The sequence below is a fragment of the Zeugodacus cucurbitae genome, chromosome 5, assembly GCF_028554725.1.
Source record: "Zeugodacus cucurbitae isolate PBARC_wt_2022May chromosome 5, idZeuCucr1.2, whole genome shotgun sequence".
Taxonomy (NCBI): Eukaryota; Metazoa; Arthropoda; class Insecta; order Diptera; family Tephritidae; genus Zeugodacus; species Zeugodacus cucurbitae.
Window position 1 is genome coordinate 68,389,419 of NC_071670.1, and position 24,324 is coordinate 68,413,742.

Sequence of the window (24,324 nt, forward strand, 5' to 3'; positions counted from 1 at the left end):
CACATGCATTTGCTCTAATTAAAAGCGCTGATCTCGTACCAAACAGCGCACCGTGGTCAACTCAGGGACGCATCCATGCGCCAACAGCTGGCGACCACTGACTGCAACGCTTGCTGGCAGGCTATGCTTGGCGTTTAGAGACGACGCCGCGGTGTACCCCAGAGTGTTTCTACATTTTTGAGGAAAACAGCTCATAAAATTCGCTACTTTATTTAACTAAGAAGATGCTGGGAAATGTTTATGTAAACAAAAGCCTCGCACTCTCCGGACGAGCGAAAAAACTTTATCCAAACAAATCTACGGCTGGGTGTATGTGTGGAGCATCACGTGAATATAAAAGAATGCCAATAAAGCGCTGCTTGCCTGCATACTTTTTGCTATAAAAATGTTTTTTTTTTTTGTTGTTGGCTTCCTGGCTTCCTGCTTACTCCATCCAATGTTGATTTTGTTATAAAATTTATGCGATTTATTTTCCTATTTGTTGAGATTTTTATTTAAAATACAATTCGTTGCTCTCGTTTTTCGGTAAGTAAACAATTAGTTTAATGAATTTATAGTAGACGAGTGCTGTGTAAATATAAAACAGATCATCAGTTGGAGGCCGCAGAAGGTAACAAATGGAGAGCAAATAGGCGCCTATGGACGATTTGAGTTCTTAGTTGCACATCATCTGTTGCCGTTGTTGCTATTATTGTTGTCGTTAATTTTACGATTTAATGACTTTTTAACGATGACACTCGCAATGCGCCAATAAAAAAAAAAAAAAAAAAAAACATTGGCGAACGTCGCTGCTGTGGGCCCTTTGCGCCTACACTGAGTACCAGCGTCTCCTCTAACCCGCCCTAAAAGAACGAAATTAGTCGGCTTGCTGCCTCTTTACCTGCCGTTTTATGGCCACTCGATTTATTATCAACAATTGCAGTGGCAATGGCAGAGCTAAGAGCTTTTGCTGCCGTTGTTGTTGGAGTTGTCAAAGTATTGTTGTATTGTCATTAAGCCGTCATTTTATTGGTTTATACAAAAAGTTCCAATAATGAGTTACATCACTCGTAAATTTTGGCTCGTAAAATTGTGCACTTCCGTAATCGAAATTATTTATTAGCTGCCGCTCGCATGCCTTCGCTCTCTCTCTCTCTCTCTCTAACTATATCTCTCTTACCTTGTAGAAACAAGGAAAACAAAAGCCCAAATTAACTTGGGCCATTAAAAGGGCAGCAGCGTCTAAATCGAGGAATAAACATTTTTTTCGTAATAAAAAATTAACTAATGGCCATAGAATGCTGCCTCCACTTGGTGGTCGTAAAATGTTATTGGAAATGCCTTAATTTTATGGCATGAGGATTTGTGAGAGAAATTCAATATTCTAATGCCGGTAATAAATATTTAGTGTTATTTTGAACGTTAAATAAAATTATTAATTGATTATGCTTTTTCGCTGCATTGACAGTTCATTGGCTACGTTATCACGGAGCTGACTTTATATGACTCCAATTTATGAAACTGAAATGCCTACATACCTTTTTAACATATTAGGTTTTTTACGTGTGACATGAGCTTATCAGCAGCTTTGTGTAGCGAGCTTCACGCTAATATCCAAATTTTATTCAATAAAATTTATTTAAAAAAAATAATTGTTGGCATATACGATTCAGGGATATATTTCTACAAAATCTCTTGGGCATAGATGTAAGCTTCAGAGGCGCTGAAATGTTACAAGAGTTATATGCAAGATGATTTATAGAAATTTTTACCTAACTTTTTTTTTTTTAATTCCGTTCAGGGAGAGGGGCTTATCGAAACACTGCACACGAATAATCTAAGAATAGCCTCGCAAGCGGGGCATTGAATTAATCATTAGCTTCACTCATAAGTCCCAACAAAGCTGAATGTTTTGATGCATCCAAGCATGAGCTGAATCTAAATGTTACGGTTTTCACCTTACCATGTTTCTCCAACAATATTATACAATTACAAATGAATGTACTATCCATAAGATAGTTAGTGGACTTGTTTGTTAAGGTAGAAAGAAACCTCGTTTTAAAGAACAAATTTCGATCAGAAAAAATATAAAAATTAATTTAAAGAATACTGCTACTGTACGCGCTTCAGATTATGATTAACTTTTTTTGTTTTTCTCCCAAGATATTTTTTTCGTGGTTCGTTCTAACAAGATCAGTCAGTAATGGTGGTGAGACTAAAGTTAAGAGTAAACTATTAAAGGCTAAAAGTAAACTATCTTAACGTTACGACCTCGAGTCCACGCAGAAGGATTGTCAACAAATGAAAGAATATATTAAAGAGGATTATTTCATATTTAAATATTTATATTCTAACAGTTGCACTATGATCTGGCTAGAAATCTGTATTCATTTCATTGCACCATTGCAAAGTGCGACAATGCCAGATGACGCTTGAAGGCATTTCCCTGAATCCAGAGCATACAACACGCCCAAAACAACTTATTTCCACAACCAAATGAAGGGGTTTAACTCGAGCTCAGTCAAATATTGCATATTTTTCGAAGCTACAAAAAACGTTAAAGGGTCTTTTGGAACAAGTTGCATGCATAGACAAATATATTTTGTTGGAATTTATTTTTTTTTTCTTTATGAAAAATTCTATTTTACCGGCAGCTATTAATCAAATGCGCGTTAAACCCCCACACAAAATAAAACCGAAATGTTTTAAAATTTACCTTCCTTTCGCATTTGGTTTTGTTTTTTCTGGCAGTTACACTTTAATTGTGTTGGCTGCAGTGCAATCCTGTTGGCGCATCCTTTCTCATGTATACACGCACACTAGTACACATACAGACACATATTTTTTCAATGACAAATTACTCGTAGATTGTGGCATGGATAGGCGGATGCGTCGTAATTGATCTATATACTTGTCTACATACATATATATATGCGTGTGTGTGTGTTGTTGTACGTGTAATTGTTCGTTATTTTTGTTGTATATTGCACGCATGTTATTGTTGTTGATTTTTACTTTCCTTATTTTCTGTTTTTGGATGTGCGTGTGTGCGGAAATTTGATATCACTTTTTTCGTCCTGCTTCACGCGTGTATCACATTTTGTTGCTGTGTATGTGTGTGTGTGTGCGATACTCCATCACTGACGCGCTGACAAAATGAGTTTAATTGGACGCTTTTGTGGCTCATTAAGAGTATGGCGGCCAGCAGACGGCACACAACGAACGACGGACGACACTGTCGAAAAAGTGAGTACTTTAAGTGGATGACAATTAGTCACTCAAGCTCGATCTGATGTGGGGATGACATTTTTTAGTTTCTCTTTTTCATGTGCTTCAGAAGATGAATGATTTGGGTACCTTGTTATCTGCAGTAAGTGCTGGTGTAGCCAAAGGAAAATTCTTGTTTGACTCTTTATCGGAGGATTATAACCAAAATTAATGAAATCGATACTTTACGGAGAATCGTGTAGTTTGAAAAATTCCTTGGAGTATTGTAGCTGCTTGGAATAGAAATTAATTTTTGTAAAACCAAAAGATCGTACAATAAAACCATTAGTATTTGAAGATAATCTCAAATAAACTATTCAATCAAACCAATAGAAAATATTTGGTTTCTGTGTTAAATGTCTTATATCTTGGAATAACTTGCAACAAGGTACAAAATTCTTCTTTCTCTTCTCATTTGAGTTATTGTACGTAGATTCGAAACCCACATTGGTTCATTTCTTGCCCTTTTTCAATACTCTCTTCCATATTTCCTTTCCGCCTTAAACTGTATGGTTTCGTTGGTAAAAAGGTTATGTTCAGAGACTGACCCACGCAATAAGTGTGGTGAAAGATCTCACTTAGACAGCTTAGGCGCCAGCCCATTCTGCCCAAAAGTTTCCTAAGTATGCATCGCAAAGATAACCTTTATATATCGCCGAAGCACTCCAAGCCTATCAAAAATTTATGAGACGGCTACTACTGAGCAGTTTGCTTGAGGTTCGCCAAAAGTATAGATGTTTCAATCCCAGTCTTACGTATCTGGACGGTGGAGGAGAAAGGACTTAATGTTTCCACCTCGCCTTCTCCCTACAGCTATATATCACTTCAGCACATAATATTTGTAAGTGAGATATCTTGAAGAAGCGTTGTATGTAAGTTATCTATCAACCAAATATGTTTCAATGTAACTGATGTCCATATAATATTACCTCAGTATAGAGAAAATTAAGTTTTCGGTTTTTAAGTTGGAAATTTCAAGTCCAAGTAGCTAAATCTCACAAAAGTTATTTTCAAAGAGGTCCAAAAAATTCAAAGGATTCGGGAGGAATTTTTGCAAATCAGAAGTTTATCATCACCATTAATTGGATCTTCAAGATCTAGTGATAATGGCATAGCTTATTCGACTATTCTTGCAGCTGTCTTGTATTTCTTTTATCATGTATGATTGTGAATCAAACAAAAAACTGGTATGAATAGTCTGGTATAATTAAATAGTGATATGATAATGGATATACCATTTCATTTAAGTAAATAAGTATTACTCATTTGTACTGAATTCAACGTGATAGCTTTTCTGTTCTTGTCATTGAAAAATACTTTGATATGAGAGCTGAGCTCTAACAAAAGCGAGAAGAGAAATGGCGAATCGAAGAGGTCTCTTATTATGCGAACACATATGTGCCCGCATATTTATAAATTATACATGGCTGTTGGATATTTTTAGCACCATGTTGAGTGCCACAACATATGGGCGAACAACCAGCGCCAAAACATAAAAGGTTTGGTACTTCCGACGCGTGAATATTTGCGCACTTAATGTCTACAAGCGCACCAAAAGGGCTTTTTTCGGGAGAGTTCACAAGTTTCCAATTTTATGCACAAACTTTAACTGTTTTGCATATTATATACAAACACATATATGTATATACATGTATCTCTTCCTACTGCAGTCCTCAACTATTTCAACATTCGACTAATGTTTCCACACGGCCACTCCTCCTGTATGTGCGAGAGTTCCAAAGGATATGCGACGGTTCGTGTTTGTTTGCACACTGCTGCAACATGTTAGATTTGACAAGACAACAGCTGTGTGTTAGATAGCCAATGGGAATAAAACCCAAAAGGCACGGAGAGTAGAAAAATTCAAAGGACCAAAGCATGCCAAGTGCTGCTCGAGGGTTTGTATGTTCCTGTGTTCGTGTGGGTGTGGCACATGGTACAACAACTCAAGTGTAACAGACGAAAATTTAATTTTCAAAAACAATGATTTTTCTCGATCGAGTCGAAAAATAAACACCGATAAATAAACAAGCCCAATAAATACCCCAAAAATATACTTGTAAATATTGGCGAAGAATTTAAAATAAATATTTGTGTTGGAAAAAACGCATTTCTTTTCAGAAACACTTAATTCCACCGGCTCAACAAGCAGTTCGAAAGTTATGAGCGCACTAAGCAGCAATTTCATACAAACTTCGCAGCGTTTTAAGACTTTGGCGAAGAAATCTAACCAAATGCCAAAAGCTCGCAGTTAAAAACAGAAAAAGTCAAGAGCCAGAGATAACGGTCAATATAGCGTTAGTTAGGAGCCATCACTCCCCGTACTAAGCGCTCTTCCAGCTGGTTGCTAAGCAATTTTCCACTTGCTGCACCAACTTGCGCTCTTCTCAGCGGCGGTGGCGGCAGGAGTGCTCCTCCTTGTGATGTGGGTTGGTAAGCTTTCTTGTGCGATTTTGCGTAAATTTTCACTTGAGCGATTGGCCACTTTGTTATCAATATTTAAACAGGTGGAAGAAGATACCCGAGCGAGCCGCCAACCGGGCGCCCAAGTGGGTGGCTGCTGGGAGCGAAAGTTATTTGAGCGCACTTAAGTGAAAGCCACTGAAGCAAATGAAAAGGTTGGCAAAAATCAAAACTACCAACACACATCCACACACACGCGTGCGCACAGCTGAACAAATATTTGTACGCTTGTTTATGTGGCGCGTGTGGCACAGTCCAACTACCTTTGCAAGGTGTGCGCTGTGTGTGTGTGTCCGTGTCCATAAACTGTTGGAACAATGTATTTGAAATTCAATTACAGTGAAAATGCCTTTGGTGCTTCGTACGCACGCGTCTCTGCGTTGTGTGTGTGTGATTGTATGAGTAAAGATATCTGTTTAATTTGAAATTGTGATTTTTATATACAAGCGGTTTGTTGTTTTTGTCTTGCCATTTAACTGCGGGCATTCAATTACTGTTGTCTTTTCAGTTGTTGTTGTTGTTGTTAAGCTACCACTTAAAGCAGAGTTTACTGTTTTGCAGCTTCAGCGTACTTTACTTCAAGCAACTTTACTTGCCACTTACTCTGTCCTTTTTTCCATTTATTCCAGTTCACCTGAGATGTGGCCTGAGACCCACATAAAATACGTAAAATTATTGCAAATTGCTCTCTTTTCTAAGTTGCCGTAATTTTTACTCTGCAGGCATATCATATATACTTTGATGTGTAGTTAATGTCCGAAGACGTTGTGTTAAAGTGTCACCGCAGCGCGGTGAGTCAGTGAATGCGTCACAGCGCTTTACGAAGTTGGTTGGCGCATGTAGTTTAAGACTTCTGTGTTCAGACTAGACTGAAGATACGAGTTCTTTACTTGTATTCAACTTTAAATATGAAGAGTTCGCAGTTTCAAAACCTTCTTAACGCTATTCTTTTTTAATAATCTTTCGTCTCCATGGAACACAGCATCTTTTTCCACTATTTTGAATAAAAAAAAAATCATGAGACCAGAATCTCACTCAGTTTAAGAAGTAAATACTACTTTATTTGGACTTTAATAAATAATATACAGTTCATCTGAGTTTAGAACATTTAAAACCCATTTTCTTAAGAAAAAATTATTGACTTTTTGACCATTATTGCACTCGAAAGTAAAATAGTTCAAAATTATTATAAATTAGTGCCTCTGATTAAATAAATACCATCTCATCTCATCCAAACTGAACGGAACTTTTACTATGAAACAAGACGTACTCGCCTTTTATACCTCAACCATGTGCGATTCTTACTTCCTTCCACAAATTTCTTCTCGGGCCTTTCAACGACTCAAACTATTGAGTATAGAAACTATTAGAGATCAGAAGAAGCGAAACTCTATGAACTTGACTTTTATTCTGATAGAGAAACAAGTTCGGTCGGTGTCAATTCACTGCATTACCGAAACAGCAACCATGAAAACTTTCGGTTTCAATCTCAGAGCGTTGTTGAGAACCTCTGCTATTTCACTATAGAGAAAAAGTATCCAATAAAATGGTTTCGTTAACAGATCTTATTGGACTTAGTATTATTTACCGATCCAAACAAGGTTAGATCGATCAAAAAGCAGTCCTAGGCCAGATAAAAACCGTTCCAATTCCGTTAACGTAGAACCGGCTGCATTGGGAAAGAATATTATTGGACGTATAGCTGAGGAAAATTTTGATGATCGTATAATTATGAAATTATGCATTAGGTATGTATATATGTATGTAGTTTTTAGATGGTACATAGGATCTTCTAAATTACTCTATATTCTGTAAGATTCTGTCTGTGGCAGTAACACCACCAATTAATTGTCATATCTCGAATGTCAAAAATGATTCCGCTTAGGCGTATAGTTGAAATAGACCAGCTGGGGTTAATTTAATTCAGTTAGTAACATAGCAAAAACGAAAATGTTTGATCGCAGTTGTCAATACGAATGCAATTAGTGACAAGCCATCAGACCTCTAACCCGCAACAACGAAGAAAGAAGTATAAAAAACCATAAAACAAACAAAAATATTATAAAAAGGTGAAAACCAAGGAACAAACCAGCAGACACCGCTGTAAAAATGCGTCACAAAACATATTCCTCGTAATGTCACATGCCACACCTGGCTGCAACAACCAACATTGTGACGGACGCTTGCACATATGAGCGTTTGGTTATTTCGTTGGTTGCAAATTAATTGGCTGCACCAACGAAAACAACACATATTTAATGTCTGCAGCCATTAAGGCTGCCCACACACAAATGAATTGCACGAACAAAGGTTAAGGGGAAGCCGATAAACAACAACACGCTGCCACACATTCGCCTACAATCATTGAATATTTAGTTGAACGCATAAAAATGCACACAATTAGACAGCAACGCGAGGCAGGCAAGGCGGAGGAAGAATTAAAAGGGAAAACAATTAAAACTTTACTACAACAAATACTGAAATTACTATCAGACGAAATGTGAAAATAGTGGGTGAGAGCGCTGGCGGTGAGAGGGAGAGGTGTGCGTAGTTAGAGGGTGTTGAACGTGCAACACACGTGAGTGCCTACGTCTGTGCGTTGGTGCAATACGAAACGAGTCGTAAATTGCAATCAGAGGCAAATCATAAATCAACTGTCAAATTGACAGCTACGAATGACAACGAGGCGCTCCGATATGCCACAGAAACACACATACACATACGTGTAGAAATAGTTGTAGGTGTGCGTCCACTATGGTTAGTTCAAGTCAATGTGAGTGCCGCAGATAATAAAATGTGACATTAACATGTGATGCGTTGCATAACACACACACACACACAGCAGGCATGCAGGCATAACACATAATAGTTCAGCTCGTTGTCCTAGCCACAGTCCGTTTGCCGGCGCAGATCTATTAGTCGTGCCACATACCGTACCAGGAAGGGCGTTGTGTCCGCGCCGTTGACAATCAGCCGTGGACGGCGCAGTGAGAAATGAAGCGAAAATGCATGGAAAATAAAGAAAACTATTCGCATTCGCATTGTCATTGCTGTTGATCGGCTCGTAAAAGCTACTCAAGCAAGAGATAAGCGTCAACGAGATGCAGCGGCGCAGCTAGCTAGCATGTTTGTAGGCACCATTTGACATGCAACCGTGCAACCAACCATTCAACTGGGATGTGCGCCCAACATGCAACGTAACCCTAAATGACCGGCTATCCGGTCATAAGTACATTTGTTCATTGCTCTCACTAACTGTCTGTCTAACTGCCTAGCTGCCTGCCTTCCTGCCTGTCTATGACTGTGTGTTGCCAACCATTTATTTCGTTATTAGCAGGCGTTCACAGGCAAACTAGTTGATGAAATACAAACACTACTATATACAGTTGTCGATATGCGCAGTTATTTTGTTGCACGCCTGCATAACAGTTATATCGTACCGCATGCAATATTTATGCAGCCACATACGTATGTAGTGCGTGAGAGTTTCGATGTCCCTCATTGCTTGTTTGGCGACAGCTTGCCACACTTGCAAAGCTGTCAAATTTCGAAGTGCAACATTCTCAAATAGGGTTTTATAATGTTTTGGTCTAGTTATTGTGCATTCCGCTTGGTTTGTATATTCTAACTTCTATGCACTTATATATGTATTTGAAAATATTCATGGCATTGGGATCGCATGTCCATGCCTGCGGCGCCTCTTTAATGACAGACCACAGCTTTAGTAGGGTTATTTCTAGTTAGATTGTTCCGATAGTAAGGGATTTGCAATAAAATCCGTCTATTTGTCCATAGTTCAGTTCAACTCTTATCTGTTTAAATGTCCTAGATTATATCCACTTTCAGGCTTTCACTCGATTGCGGCTAATTATTCCCAGATCTTCTACATGAAAATTCACATTTGTTTGAAGCTTTACAGTCAAATAGACCATGTTGAAGGTGTTCTATAGAGCCCACTTTGTAGAACATGCACATATTCGACTATCTGAAATGTCATATAGGCCGGTATATCGTTCAAGTTTGACAAAAAATATAGATCATACTTAAAATACCCGGTTCGAAGTAATGAACAACAGATAAACCTCAAACTTCTTGGAACCTATTTAAGGCCGAGTATATTATTTTCTGGTGTGGATTCTTAAATGTAGTCCGGATCGTATCTGTAACACAAAACACACACCTGACTGTCTTGAGAATGTACGTAATTCCCATTGCTTTAGATTGCTGATTCGTGGCTTTCATACCAACTTAATAAAGTTGTAGCAAGAACATGTATTTACCTTTTACAACGTTATTTGGCACCGACACTTGATACTTGACTTGATTATTACTGAATTCGAGTTGTTAGACAAAACTCAAAACAAACATTTTCCGCGTCAACCTCTTTGAAGGTCCCCTCATTCCACAATGTTCGCTTGCAAGTGTTGCAATAAATTTTGCTACCAACAAATTGAAGTGAAATTGTCAGCGATTGCCTGTGACTATTTCCATTATTATTGCTTAATTGCCTGTATTTCGGCTAATTAACTCAAGTGTGGCTAATGATGAAAATTTTCAACAGCGCTTCACAAACGAACTCCGCTGCGCCTGTTCCCCCTCCGCAAGAGTCAAATACGCTGCTCAATGCTGAAGTGGCGAATTAAATTTTATTGCCTCATTTCATCAGCGTGTAACACCTGTTCAAAGAACTCCCTGAGGGGAATGGCATGATTATTGTTGCGCGAATATTTTATCGGCCATCAATCGCGAATCGCTTTTAATAAATTGCAAATGCTGCAATAACAAAATTCATATAAAAAAATATAAAATGAATTGCAATTGAAATTGAAAGCGAATGGTTGCCACATTGACGGACATAGTAAAATGTCTGACTGTGGCTCTCCAAAGTGTTTCCACTTCAAATTCGTTTAACGAATGGTGAGAACGGTAAATCTTAGTATTAATTGATTTCTAGTACAACTTATAAACTTGTAGGGAGAAGTTAGTGTATAACAGAAGACCACAAAATGGAAGAAAGAGTTTCAAAGAGAGAAATGTATTGAATTGGCGGTTATATATTTTTTTAGTTTTTTTTTTTTAATTTTCTGGGAGGCATTTATTTAATTGGATTAGTCACGGCTTTATTTCAACCTTGAGGTTAAATTTCTTTAAATGTAGTTGTAATTGTTTATGTTTTTATAAAGAGTTCTTATAAAAGAGAATTACATAATTTATGTCACCTAAACACTGCTAATTGATTTAAGTAGCCTTTGATTCTGATACACATGCATATATTTATCAATTACTTCAGAAAGCAGAAGGCAGCGGTTAATACAAATTTATGATTCTTTGAATTTATCGACATAAACCGCTTAAATAGTTTCAGAGCGCACTTTCTTTGTTGAATAAACTCGGCAGAGAAAAGAAGTTCAGAAGAAATCTCGTTGTGAGGTTAGAACTTATTGGTTTTAAAACTGTTTAAAGTTTGAAGCTGAAAACAAATTCTAATTCAGTGCAAATTTCGATTTTTTTTTCTGACTTACATATATTTATAATTTTCATCGACACACGTTCTTAAGTGACACGAACTTGAAACTGTTTGATCGTTGAAAGATACCCAACGGTACCAATATTACTGTTAAGATATTTTGTAACAAATTTTCGGTCTAACTAAAGATAGATTTTGATCTGCTATTTCGTAGCAGTATCAGAAAATATTCTCCAAATTATTTAGAGTTAACAGTTCTTCACTTGATAAAATGTCGGGTCCGTTCGGTGTAAGACGACTTAGTTGACGTGCCGTCTAAAACTCAAATCTCTGTTCTGGGGAGTGCGTTCTATGTCGATGATGACTATAAAAAGTAAATTTATAAGTAATTAAAGCCTTTCTGAGAAAACTTGAGAGCATCAGTAGAAATAGAATGTTATATTAACATATGGAAACATATATGTACATACTTATTATAGTTATGGCATTTCCTTATCAAAATCATCTTCTTATTAACTATATTTTAGGTTACGTATCTGTTGGCTAGTGGTGGCTCCCGGTTAGGTGTTATATGGCGTTTAGAAGTAAACATATATAAAATGTGTTAAAAAAATAATGGGAATTTTCGTTTTTTGAAAAAAAAGAAAAACTATTTATTCGTCGACTTCAAAATAGTCCCTATTCGATCTCGTGCAATTATACCAGCGCATCTTTCAATCGTCGAAATACATCTCAAACTGGATTTTTTGGATAGCCTTTGGCTCTTTAAGCGATTTCTCATATGTTGGTAAAACGACGGCTCTTTAAGGCTATATTTTTTTTTGGAAATAGTAAAACGTTACAAGCAGTCATGTCTGGCGAATATAGTGGATGGGGCATAGGTTTTCTGTCATTTGAAAATTTTAAAATTCCCGTTATTTTTTGAACACACCTCGTATGTTCTAATTTTCGAATCTGATCTCACCATATCAGTTTTTTCAACCCATTAAGCTGCAAGCCGAAGTAAGGTACCCAGTTTCTCACATTGAACACGTTTATCTATCTTTAGGTTTGAGTCAACAAAACACTTTATATAGAAAGTTCAAAAGCAGCAGATGGCATGAAAAATAGCACCATTGAATCAACAACGAAGTTTCATTTGCTCTCCATTAGTCACTTGCTTAGCAATTTGGCTTACTTAAGTGGCCATTGGTGCACTAGTATTTATTTATTTCAAGTTTATATCAAGAAACAACTGTTACCGTTTAACTCCTCAACAGCAGTACGCTACATGCGTGGGCGTGACTACTTTTGATGACTTTGTGTCCGGTCAAACGCCGATAATATCTTGCCAATGCGGCTATGTGGAGCGCACAACAACAACAACAGAGTCTAAACGTATCCTTTACGGCGTTTGCGTGCGCGTCAGCTGGCAGTGATCGACGTGCAACACTTTAACAAACAAACAAGCAGCAAAAGAGAAAAAAGTGGGAAAATACACTAAAAAGAAAGCAATAAGCAAACAAGCGTTGTTGTTGTTGTATAAAAATCAAAATAAGGCAATACACACACACACACACACACACACATTTTCATATAAGAAATACTTTTGTTTTTACTGCCTTTATATTGCTATCATTGTTTGTGTTGTTGTTGTTTTTATATGTGTCTATGTTGTTGTATTGGCTATATAACATGTCCAATAACGCCTCAACTGCGTATCATCACAACATTTGTGCTGATTTATGAGTTTGCCCATATTTTATCGCAAGACTCCGCATAAGATGAACATATTAAAGCAACAAAAACAACAACAACAACAATGCAATGTGAATATAATAAAAATGATCTGCAGCAATTTGCAGCGATTCTTTCGTGTGTTTTTCGGATGCTCCTGTTTTGCTCTGCTCCTGCTGCCGGACGATTAATGAAACAACCGAGTGCCGTAAAATTCACCGAATAACAACAAAAACAACATTGGTTCAACAACTTGCGTAAATCTGTGAATATTTGCACGTCGCTTGGAGCGGGGTGTGCAGAAGGGGGTGTACGCGTTTGGATTGCAATTTTTTGCTCGCTGCCATTTATTGCTTTTCATTTACAGCTTGTCAGCAACATGTGTTGCGTTTATTAGCTTTTTGGGTGGCAACAATGTTGCGCCGCACTAGCAGAAGCTGTTGCCATTGTTGTTGTTGTTGATTTCAGATTTGCCCGCATCAGCTTTAGTAATATGCAACGTGCTGTTGGCGCCGCTGTCGGTTTTCATCAAATTACGAAAATATTTTATATTAGTGTCATGTTGCCGTTGTTTTTGTGTGTGTGTGTGTATGTGTGCGTTTCTTACGGAATTACAAAAAAAAAAAACCGCCAAGTCGCAATATTTTATTATAGAGTTCGGTGTGTTTGAATATTTCACATAGTTTGCATAGCGGCACGTTCTGCTCTACAGCGATTTTTATACAGATTGCAGGCAGCTGTTGCTGTTGCATAACACCATGTTGCACTAGTACTAAGGAGGAATGTAGACAGACAGCTTCAAGCTTGTAAATACGCGAAATATTGGTCGAGTGTTTATGAGATTTTCGAAAAGAGGATTTTAGTTTTTTGTTTGTTTAGCATTTTGTTTGATAACATAAAAATTTGATCATTAGGAAAATAGAATGAAAAAGATTTCAATTTAATGCTCGTACCACTAGTCTAAATCATCAATCGAAATCGGCTGAACTTGAACAGTCAGCTCGATGTAGACATATGAACTCGGATCCATGTAGATCCATTTGGTAGAATATTCAAAAGCTCAATAAAACCGATTCTAAATAAACTATCATATAAATACTCTTATGTTCACTCATAAAAAACTATCAACAATTTATTGCACTCGCTTGTTTGCGAAGTTCGGCACGATCCACTTTCCAACGTTCCGTTAAAGGTATTTTTGAAAGGAAAATTATTTTTTTCAATATTCACATTCACTTTGGGACTGAGATGTTTTACCAACGCATTACGTATCTTTTGTCTAACTAAATATAGTGATAAGTTTGCGGCCACGCCTTTAAATACCACAAATAATGCACCAATCTCAGCGGCGCTTTCCTCGGACTCCCTATAGCCCACCAGCCGCGCCACAGCCACCTCGGGGAGCTCGTTAATCAGGTACTCAATGTTGTTCGGAATTATCTGTCGGTTTAATGCTATTACATTCGATGCTTACATATAGTCAACTCATTGCTTTACTTACAATTACGTCCTTGGCGCGGACAAGGTCTTTGTACCGCGACTCCACATGCAGATTATGTTGCTCGTCTATGTAACCGTAGTCGCCATTCAAAAAGAAACCATCAGGAATGTAATAGGCACTACTGCCGATTTTAAGATAAGGTTTGAAAGGTACGAGTGGTTTAAGGTACAACTGTCCACGTTGATTAGGACCAAGAGTCATCTAGTATTTGCATTTGAATCCCCGGGACCAATTTTCCCGCATTACCATGTTCAGCGTTGGATATGAGGCCGGGAAGTTCCGTCATACCAAAACGGCAATAAGTCCGGGCGTTCACACAATGGTTTTGCACTAATTGTAATAAAGCTTTTGAGGGTGTTTCGCCGCAGACTTGTAAGACACGCAACGAACTCATTGAATGTGTATCTGTGTCTTCCAAGGTGTCGAGTATATCCTCAAGGGGCTGCGGTAGAAGATAAATATGCGTAATGCCAGTTTTTCTTATAATATCACAGCAATAAGGACCATTCGCTGGTTTTATGGCACAAACACGTTGTGCGCCGAATAGCAGTGACACGAGCATCAAATCGAACTGAGTTATCGCACAGAGCGGCGCAAACGAGAAAACTCTGGACTCCGAATTGAACGGCGAGGATTTATTCATATGATAGAACCAGGAAGCAATGGCATGCAATTAGTAATGAGTGTGTGATGTTGGCAACCTTAGGCGGACCCGTCGAGCCAGAGGTTAACGGAAGGAAGGGCATTTCGAGGTGAGGGTCATACACCGAAGCAGGCTGGAAATTTGACAACTCTTCCTCAGTAACGGGTTGCAAGAGTAAACTGTCAAAGTCGGGCACTTGTGAGCCATTTAAGGACAGTAGGTAACGCACGGAAGTTAAGGGTGAACGCTTCAATGAATTGGATATCGTATTTGCGTGGACTTCTTCATAGAAAATCGCTGCGGGTTCCAGAAGACGCAACGTGCCATCAAAGTATTCTGTAATTTTATTAGACTATCAATGCCTAAGGAGTAATTTAAACCAGCCGCGTTAAACTTACTTGGCTTTATAGCTGGAGCAAATACATTCACCTTAGCTCCCATGAGAAAAGCACCCATAATTAGTGGCGTCGCCTTCTTATTATTACCAGAACACACCACAATTCACGTCACGTCATGTTTTAAGCCCAAATTTTTCAAATTTTTGGCCACCGCTACAGATTCGCGATATATTTGGTCCGCCGTACGGAATTCGTTGGCATCGTAAGTAAAGCTGTCTGCTGTAGGCATTATATTTAATTCTACTGTAAAACTTCTATATAAACGACCAGTAGTGTCACGTCTTAACGCTAGAGGGTTTGGCTTTACACTGTCATCAACTATTAATACCAGAAGACCTACTTCTTTACTAATTTATATTAAAGAACGCACTTTTTATGCATTTTATATCTATTTTTCATTGTTTCTAAGATTGATTTTGATTGATCTACCCTGGATTACATGATAAGCACTTAATGAGCGAATAGATACAATTCTATAAAAAAACGAGAATAGCCAACTCGCGAAATTAAATTTGCTATTGCTATTGTGCTATAGATCCTGTAATCGAATTAGAATCACTGAACTGCGTTAGCTACTATAATCAACTCCAATTAGAGCTGAAGCCTTCTGAAGAGTATAATATATTCTGACGGTATCATTTAAAACGTGGCAAGTTCCGGTTTTCCTTTAAACCATCCAGTCAAAATTGTTATTTGAATAATATTGCCAAAATTGAATAATATTAAATACATTGTCAGCGATTCTTACAGAAGTGACCACATTGATGCAAAAAAAAATATGCCCAAAACATATATAATTTGACAGAAGTGTAGAAGAGAATATATGAAGAGATTATATTTCTTTGAACAGATAGAACTAAGTATGATTTTGGATCCCACCGCTTAAGGGCATAACTTATTGAGTGCGGTCCGTAACATTTCCAAAATGACCTTTCGGCTGTTAAAGAAAAACCGCCACTATGAAATTATAAACATAAATATGTAGGCAAAATTTTTTGTTGGGTTAAATATGCTTAGTAATTAGTATTGATAATGTTTATTATTTGACAAGTGCTTACTCATTCAACGCGAACGGGGGGAACTGTGCATACATATGCGAACATATGTATAACAAACAATAGAGATTACAGAAATTTCATGTTTATACTAAATAATTGAAAATTGTCACACACTTATCTTATAACGAGTGCGTGTTATCAGTATGTAACAATATGAACAATACAATCTATTTTTAATATGCTTTTATTAGATTCACCAATATGTATGTATGGATGTATATTTGCATTGTATTCTATAATATGAATGTACTATGTGGAGGCTAGTGAGATAACGGAAAAAATCTCTTCTCATAACCTCTCTATGACTCATCACCTCTACTCGATATACATACATAAACAAAATTATCGGGTCTGCTTAACAGTTTCTACTGCAAACAAGGAAATCTATTTTAAAATAACCAAAATTGCAATTTGTCATTAATTATTATTGCCATGATTGTGTGCATCATATTACAATTGCGTCAAATCACAGTAAGCTCGCTTGTTTGCGCAGTTCGACTCGATCTACTTTGCCACAATTGGTCACAGGTATTTTCGAAATGAAAATTATCTTTTCAATATTCGCATTCTCTTTGGGACTGAGCATGGCCAACAAAACATCACGTATCTTAAGTCTAACTAATCCAGATGGCAAGTCTTTGGCAAAGCTTTCCAATACCACGAATAATGCACCAACATCGGCAGTGCTATCCTCCGACTGTCTATATCCCACAAGACGCGATACAACCACCTCTGGCAGATCATTAATCTGGTACTCGACGTTATTTGGAATTATCTGTCGGTTTAAGGATTATTACCAGTACTGATTAAATAAAACCTACTTATGAATGTCTTTACTTACTATAACATCCTTGGCGCGCACTAGGTCCTTGTACCGCGCTTCCAAATGCAGATTGTGCTGCTCGTCCACGTAACCGTAGTCGCCACTCAAAAAGAAACCGTCGGGAAAGTAATGGGCACTGCTGTCAATTTTGAGGTAAGGCTTGAACGGCACGAGTGTTTTTAGGTACACCTGCCCATGCTGATTCGGACCCAAAGGCTGCATATCATCGTCCAGTATTTGTATTTGTATACCCGGAACCAATTTTCCTGCATTACCATCCCCAGCGTTGGCTATCAGACCGGCAAGTTCAGTCATGCCAAAGCAACTATAAGTTTTCGCATTCACACAATGCTTTTGTGCTAATTGGTATACAGCTTTGGACGCTTTTTCGCCGCCGACTTGTAAGACACGCAACGAACTCATCGACTGTGTATCTGTGTCTTCCAAGGTGTTGAGTATATCCTCAAGGGCCTGTGGCAAAAGAAAAATATGCGTAATGCCCGTTTTTCTTATTATATCGCAGCCGTAAGGACCATTCGCAGGTTTCGTGGCACAAACACGTCGTACGCCGAACAACAACGACACGAGCATCAAATCGAACTGACTTATCCAACAGAGTGGTGCAAAGGAGAAAACCGAGGACTTTGAAGTGAACGGCGATGATTTATTCATATGGTAGAACCAGGAAACATTGGCATGCAAGAGCAATGAGTGTGTAATATTGACAACCTTCGGCGGACCCGTCGAGCCAGATGTGAGCGCTAGAAGTGCTGTTTCATGCTGGGGGTCATCCACTTGCGCCGGATGGAAATTTGCCAACTCATCCTCTGCTACGGGTTGCAAGAGCTCACTGTCAAAATTGGGCACTTGTGAACCATCTAAGGACAGTTGGTAACGCACGGAAGTTAAGGGTGAACGTTTTAATGAATCGGATATCGTATTTGCGTGTACTTCTTCATAGAAAATGGCCGCGGGTTCCAGAAGACGCAACGTGCTATCAAAGTATTCTGCAATTTCGAATGATTAGCGATGATTAAATTAAAACTAACTTCCGTTAACCTCACCTGGTTTCATAGCGGTTTCAAATACGTTCACCTTAGCACCCATCAGAAATGCACTCATAATAAGTGGCGTCACTTTCATATTATTACCGCCACATACCACAATCACTTCGTCACGTTTTAAGCCCAACTTTTTCAAATTTTTGGCCACCGCTACAGATTCGCGATATATTTGGTTCGATGTACGGATTTCGTCCGTATCCACATACTGCTCGAGTATCTGGTCTGCAGGCAGCTTTTTCATTTGCTGAACGAATGCTTCGCCCAGCGATTGATTTATGAAGGACCAATGTGGGTAGTTCGGGGAGCTCCAAACCTTCCGCTTGGCATCGTAAGTAATGTTGCCTGCTATAGGCATTATATTTAATTCTACTGTAAAACTTCTGTATAACCTTCTATATAAACGACCAGTAGTGTCACGTCTTAACGCTAGAGGCTCTGGCTTGGCACTGCCTTCAACTATTTATACCAGAAGACTTACTTGTTTAACAAATTTTTTCAAAGCACGCACTTCTTACGCACATTATATTTTTCATTGCTGATAAGATTTATTTATGCTGAATTTCGTTATTTGTTATAGATTTTGATAAGCGCGTAAATAGTGAATAACGCAAACTAAAGAATTGAAAATTATCCAACACTGGGCGAGTGTCTGATATCAGTTCGGAACAATGCAGCCACCCATTAATAATACGCTTTTATTAGATTCAGCTGTATGTATGTACATATGTTTGGGTTGTATTCTATAATAGGGTTTTACTGTGTGGAAGACCAGTGAGATGTCGAAAAATGTTTAGATATTATTCCATCTCTACTCAGGATCCCTCTATGAGTTATCACCTCTTCTCGAAATAATCTAACCTAATGGCTCTACTTAACAGTTTCTACTCCAAACAATTAAATCTATTTAAAAATATCAAAAATTACTATTTTAATTACTTTTGAATTTAGACAATTAGTCATAGCGAATTCTGAGTAAATATTGAATAGCACATATTATTATTGACATGGTACACAATCATATTACAATTGAATCAAATCACAGTAAGCTCGCTTGCTTGCGCAGTTCGGCACGATCTACTTTGCCACAGTTTGTCAAGGGAATTTTTGAGAGGAAATGTATCTTTTCAATATTCGAATTTTCCTTGAGATGGTGATTTTCCAACAAAGCTTCACGTATCTTATGTCTAACTAAATCGGGTGACAAGTTTGCGGCAACGCCTTTCAATACCACAAATAATGCACCAACGTCAGCGGTGCTATCCTCGAACTGCTTGTAACCTACAAGCCGCGCTACAGCCACCTCGGGCAGCTGGCTAATCAGGTACTCAATGTTGTTCGGTATTATCTATCAATTGAAAGGTATTACTATCGATGCTTACATACAATCAACGAATGGCTTTACTTACAATAGCATCCTTGGCGCGCACAAGGTCCTTGTACCGCGACTCCACATGCAGATTGTGCTGCTCGTCCACGTAACCGTAGTCGCCACTCAAAAAGAAACCGTCGGGAAAGTAATGGGCACTACTGTCGATTTTGAGATAAGGCTTGAAGGGCACGGGTGCTTTCAGGTATAACTGTCCACGTTGATTAGGACCTAGTGGCCGTAAATCATCATCCAATATTTGAAGTTGCATCCCCGAAACCAATTTTCCTGCATTTATGTACTCATCATTGGCTACTACACCGGCAAGCTCTGTCATACCAAAGCAGCAATAGGTTTTCGCATTCACACAATGCTTTTGCGCTAATTGGCGCAAGGCTTTCGAGGGTGTTTCACCGCCGATTTGTATGACGCGCAGCGAACTCATTGACTCTGTATCTGTGTCTTCCAAGGTGTTGAGTATGTCCTCAAGGACTTGTGGCACAAGGAAAATATGCGTAATGCCTGTCTTTCTTATAATATCGCAGCCGTAAGGACCATTTGCAGGTTTCATGGCACAAACACGTCGTGCGCCGAATAGCAGTGACACGAGCATCAAATCGAACTGACTTATCCAGCGCAGCGGCGCAAAGGAGAAAACTCTGGACTCCGTAGAGATCGGTGTGGATGTAGTTATATGGCAGAACCAGGTAGCAATGGCATGCAAAAGTAATGAGTGTGTGATGTTAACAAGCTTCGGCGGACCCGTCGAGCCTGATGTGAGTGCAAAGAGCGCTGTTTCGTGCTGGGGGTCATTAACTTGAACTGGATGGAAGTGTTCTAATTCTTCCTCTGTAACGGGTTGCAAGAGCTCACTGTCAAAATTGGGCACTTGTGAACCATCTAAGGACAGTTGGTAACGCACGGAGGATATGGGTGAACGCTTTAATGAATCGGCTATCGTATTTGCGTGGACTTCTTCATAGAAAATGGCCGCGGGTTCCAGTAGACGCAATGTGCCATCAATGTGTTCTGCAATTTCGTAAGATTACCTATGATTGCGTGGTAAAGAAAACTAACTTCCGGTCACCTCACCTGGCTTCATAGCGGTTTCAAATACATTCACTTTAACACCAATGAGAAAAGCACCCATAATTAGTGGCGTCGCCTTCGTATTATTACTAGCATACAGCACAATGATTTCGCTACGTTTTAATCCCAACCTTTCCATATTCTTAGCCACCGCTACAGATTCGCGATATATTTCTCCTGCGGTACGCAAATCGTCCGTGTCCACATAATGCTCGAGCACATGATCGTCTGGCAGCTTTCTCATTTGCTGAAGGAATGCATCGCCCAACGATTGATTTATGAAGGACCAATGTGGGTAGTTTGGGGCGCTCCAAATTTTCCGCTTGGCATCGTAGTTAATGAAGTTCGTTGTGGGCATGGCACTGTATTAAGAAATTAGAAGTGTCACGTCGTAACGCTAGAAACACTGGTCTTGCACTGCCTAAGCCTTCAACTATTTATACCAGAAGGCTAACTAAGTTTACTAATTTTTGCCACAGCGTTTACTTTGTATTATTATTTTTATTAAAGGAAATAAGTGCCAGCGCTTATTAGATTGATTTATGTAGATTACGTTACTTCGTTGCACAAAAGGAATTGCAATTGTGATAAGCGCTTAACTTCTGAAATATTCTAATTTTCAAATAGCAGCTATACCCAATTCGCAAAATAAATTTGCCAGAGAGCCATTATAAGTATTGTTTAGGGTTGCTATAGAGTCTGGAAAATATAGGAAATTGATTTAAGCTCTGAGATTTAATGTATCATGAAAATATCATTATTATTGATAGTACCATTTTGTTAACCGTTGTATACGCTTTTCTAGTCCTTAGTTCCAGTCTTGTCATATTTAAGCCATATAAAACTTAACTGTTATGTCTTAATCGTTTCTAGCGGCCATTTTATTTATACTGACTCTGATTCATCCAGGTGGGTTCCTGATTTTATTCCTGAAAGATAACTTATGATCTATATAAATTATAGACTCTTCCCGGTCTACTACCAGTACCAGTTTCATATTCTGGGAAAGTAAAATATTAAAAAAGCCGAGGGAAATCCCTTGTTGTCGTTAATGATGAATTCAAAATCGAAGTCTTTGGGAATATAGAGTATCTTTTCAAATCCACTTATTAAGGAGGGTCCCTAACAATTTTAAGACTACCCTTTTGGCTGTGAAAGCAAAAATCTTTATTGGGTTAAATTCGGTTATTTCGGTGCACTGTTTTGTTCAGTAATCAGTTTTAATAATGTTTATAATTTTCAAAAGTGCCTTGTCATTCTACGCAAACTGGCTGTTAATAAACAAAAATATATATATAAACAACAATCAAAAGTCATCTGAGATTAAAATAATCTCATTACACAAGAATTTTCCCACACTTATCTAGGCGTGTGTCTACTATCAGTTGAAGACAATGCGAGTACAACCCATTTTTTTAACAAATAGCTAGCTAGCAACTAATGCTAACCCAGAGAGAGAAGCTTTATAAAGCTTTTGATACAACGTTAAAATGTGCAGCAAGCTTTATGGTGATAAGACACTGACGATGTTATTGTTATGAAAATAAATAGAAGCTAAATGAGTTATTCGGAATCTGAGTACTTGTACTTTTGCAATATATGGTAAGTGCTCTTGCACTTGAGATTTAATCAAGTAGCGTACTCATGACTTGCGGACAGTGTGTCAAAACTAATTGTTTATTGTTAATTAAAGCTATAGTTTATTCAATATCAAATTTATATTTGTGAAGAAAATTAAGCATTTATTGATTCAACCACATTATCTCTACTTGTTTTTATATAAACCGTTATATTATAAATTCTAAAATCTTTTGTAAAATTATGTTTTTTCTTCTTTGGAAGCAGGGTTCGCTGCATCTAATCAGCATCTGTAGAAAGATCTAACGCTCCCTTAATTAAACAAGTATAGTTTTCTGAAATCTTTTTCGGATCTTTCTCATTTGACTTGCCTTACCTATTATAGTTACTCGGAAGTGCCCACCATTTTTCATTTACTCAATTCCAGCGTTACATTATTTATTTTGAATGATTCAATTAAACTAATTGCTGAAATTGCAGTTTGCTGCGAGTATGGATAATTGTTTCTCTGAAGATCCATACGTCCACCAAAGAGCATACGTGAGCAAAGAGCTCACAAATATCCGTAGCTTTTCACATTTGACGCGTGGCAACAATGTTGCGCTAATTTGGCGACCGGAATTGAACAGAGTGGTTGAAAAAGAGTGCACTTCATTGCAAGAAATAAACAGCAGCGGCGAGATTATCCCATTGTTAAAGTGAAACCATTTTCCATAAATGGCATGAGGCAGCGCAAAGGGGTTGTTAAGTTGTGTGTAAATAGCGAGGGTGTTATCCAACAAATTCTGGACGGGCCGCGCTTAAAAATTGTCAACACCAACAAATTAACCAGTTATTTGTGTTTGTTCAATCAGGCGGTTGATTAACGTCACTTGTGGCATTGGAGTAATCGAACAACTTTAAATTTTTAATTTAAATGTGTTTAAATGGTCATGGAACAATTAAGATTCTTACTGGTGGAGAAATCAAAGAAACCCTTTCTATGTCAATGAAGGCTACCAAGGTTCTAAGTTCATTATCTCTGAGATAGGGAGCATACCTGGACTGGTAATAACTGGGATGTCGATAAATTCCCATAGTTAAATTGCAAATATTTGTAGAGCGCTTTTTTTTCAATCACAAATCTGCTTAGTCGTTTAATTTTTATTCCTTCTAGTTACTCTTGGCCGGGGTGTAGGATCTCACTGTGTTGGAACAGGAAAGAAGGGAGTTTCTAGATAATTCTACATCGTCTTCATTCCTGAGAATTCTACAACTGATACCCAGTAGTATTTTTAATTTTACCTTATGGATCCTGATTGGACCGGTTAAAACCCCATCAATTGGAGAAATGCGACACTTTCGGAAAGAGAAGAGCTCACTAGATTTATTGCGAAGTGCAAGTAGTTGGTCGAGTATGGTCGAACTGTCCAGTAGTAAACCGCAGACGTGGACTACCAAAGAGGCAAGTAATAGTGATTGAAAATTGTTACAGGTGCACTCAAAGAACAAAAAGAACCTCAAGCAATGCCTTTTAAGTACATCATACTCAACAACTGTTAAATGCTAAGAGTCCAAAAGTGAACTAGCTGCAAGTGATCACTGTTGTTGGAGTTTATCTGAGTTTTTCACGCGCAACTAAATGACTTTTCCTTGCATGCGTCTGAATAAACATCGCTGGAGATATCCGACTCCGTGCAGCTAACCGAAGAAGCTATAATTCAAGGCTGTAAGTTTTTTTTTAATTTTTTTCAACTTTTCCGACTTTTATTTTCATAAGCACTTCCGTTAGTACGTGTAGTGCCACATTTTCTCTGGCTTCCTTCCCTGCCGCGCACGTTCAAAGATTTTTGTTTTTTTTTTTTCGGTAGAAACTTGTATCCTTTAACGACCTTCGTCAGTTTTAGACAAAATACAAACAGCGCTAAAAATC

At 38.1% G+C, this 24,324-nt stretch overlaps 2 protein-coding genes and 1 pseudogene across 2 annotated transcripts; all 3 read right to left on the reverse strand.

The window, feature by feature from the left end:
• Nucleotides 1–14,016: 14,016 nt before the first annotated feature.
• Nucleotides 14,017–15,663, reverse strand: LOC105215367 (uncharacterized; annotated as a pseudogene).
• Nucleotides 15,664–16,660: 997 nt separating this feature from the next.
• On the reverse strand, nt 16,661–19,123 carry LOC128922048 (putative acyl--CoA ligase YdaB). The gene is made up of 3 exons (XM_054231398.1): nt 18,380–19,123; nt 17,334–18,322; nt 16,661–17,267 (listed from the first exon to the last, which is right to left on the reverse strand). The coding sequence occupies exons 1-3, from the start codon at nt 18,732–18,734 to the stop codon at nt 16,959–16,961; spliced, it is 1,653 nt and encodes a 550-aa protein (XP_054087373.1). The 5' UTR covers nt 18,735–19,123; the 3' UTR covers nt 16,661–16,958.
• Nucleotides 19,124–19,278: 155 nt separating this feature from the next.
• On the reverse strand, nt 19,279–21,256 carry LOC105215358 (putative acyl--CoA ligase YdaB). The gene is made up of 3 exons (XM_011189223.3): nt 20,838–21,256; nt 19,786–20,774; nt 19,279–19,724 (listed from the first exon to the last, which is right to left on the reverse strand). Exons 1-3 carry the CDS (start codon nt 21,190–21,192, stop codon nt 19,416–19,418), a joined length of 1,653 nt encoding a protein of 550 aa, XP_011187525.3. The 5' UTR covers nt 21,193–21,256; the 3' UTR covers nt 19,279–19,415.
• Between the last annotated feature and the right edge of the window lie 3,068 nt (nt 21,257–24,324).

Bases quoted from the DNA above. Each gene is read 5' to 3' on its own strand.
- LOC105215358 (XM_011189223.3), bottom strand. From the start codon at position 21,192: ATGCCCACAACGAACTTCATTAACTACGATGCCAAGCGGAAAATTTGG. The intron at 20,775-20,837 runs GTGAGGTGACCG...ACGAAATTGCAG, and splicing joins TGAAACCGCTATGAAGCCAG to AACACATTGATGGCACATTG. The intron at 19,725-19,785 runs GTAAGTAAAGCC...TTCAATTGATAG, and splicing joins TGCGCGCCAAGGATGCTATT to ATAATACCGAACAACATTGA.
- LOC128922048 (XM_054231398.1), bottom strand. From the start codon at position 18,734: ATGCCTATAGCAGGCAACATTACTTACGATGCCAAGCGGAAGGTTTGG. The intron at 18,323-18,379 runs GTGAGGTTAACG...TCGAAATTGCAG, and splicing joins TGAAACCGCTATGAAACCAG to AATACTTTGATAGCACGTTG. The intron at 17,268-17,333 runs GTAAGTAAAGAC...TTAAACCGACAG, and splicing joins TGCGCGCCAAGGATGTTATA to ATAATTCCAAATAACGTCGA.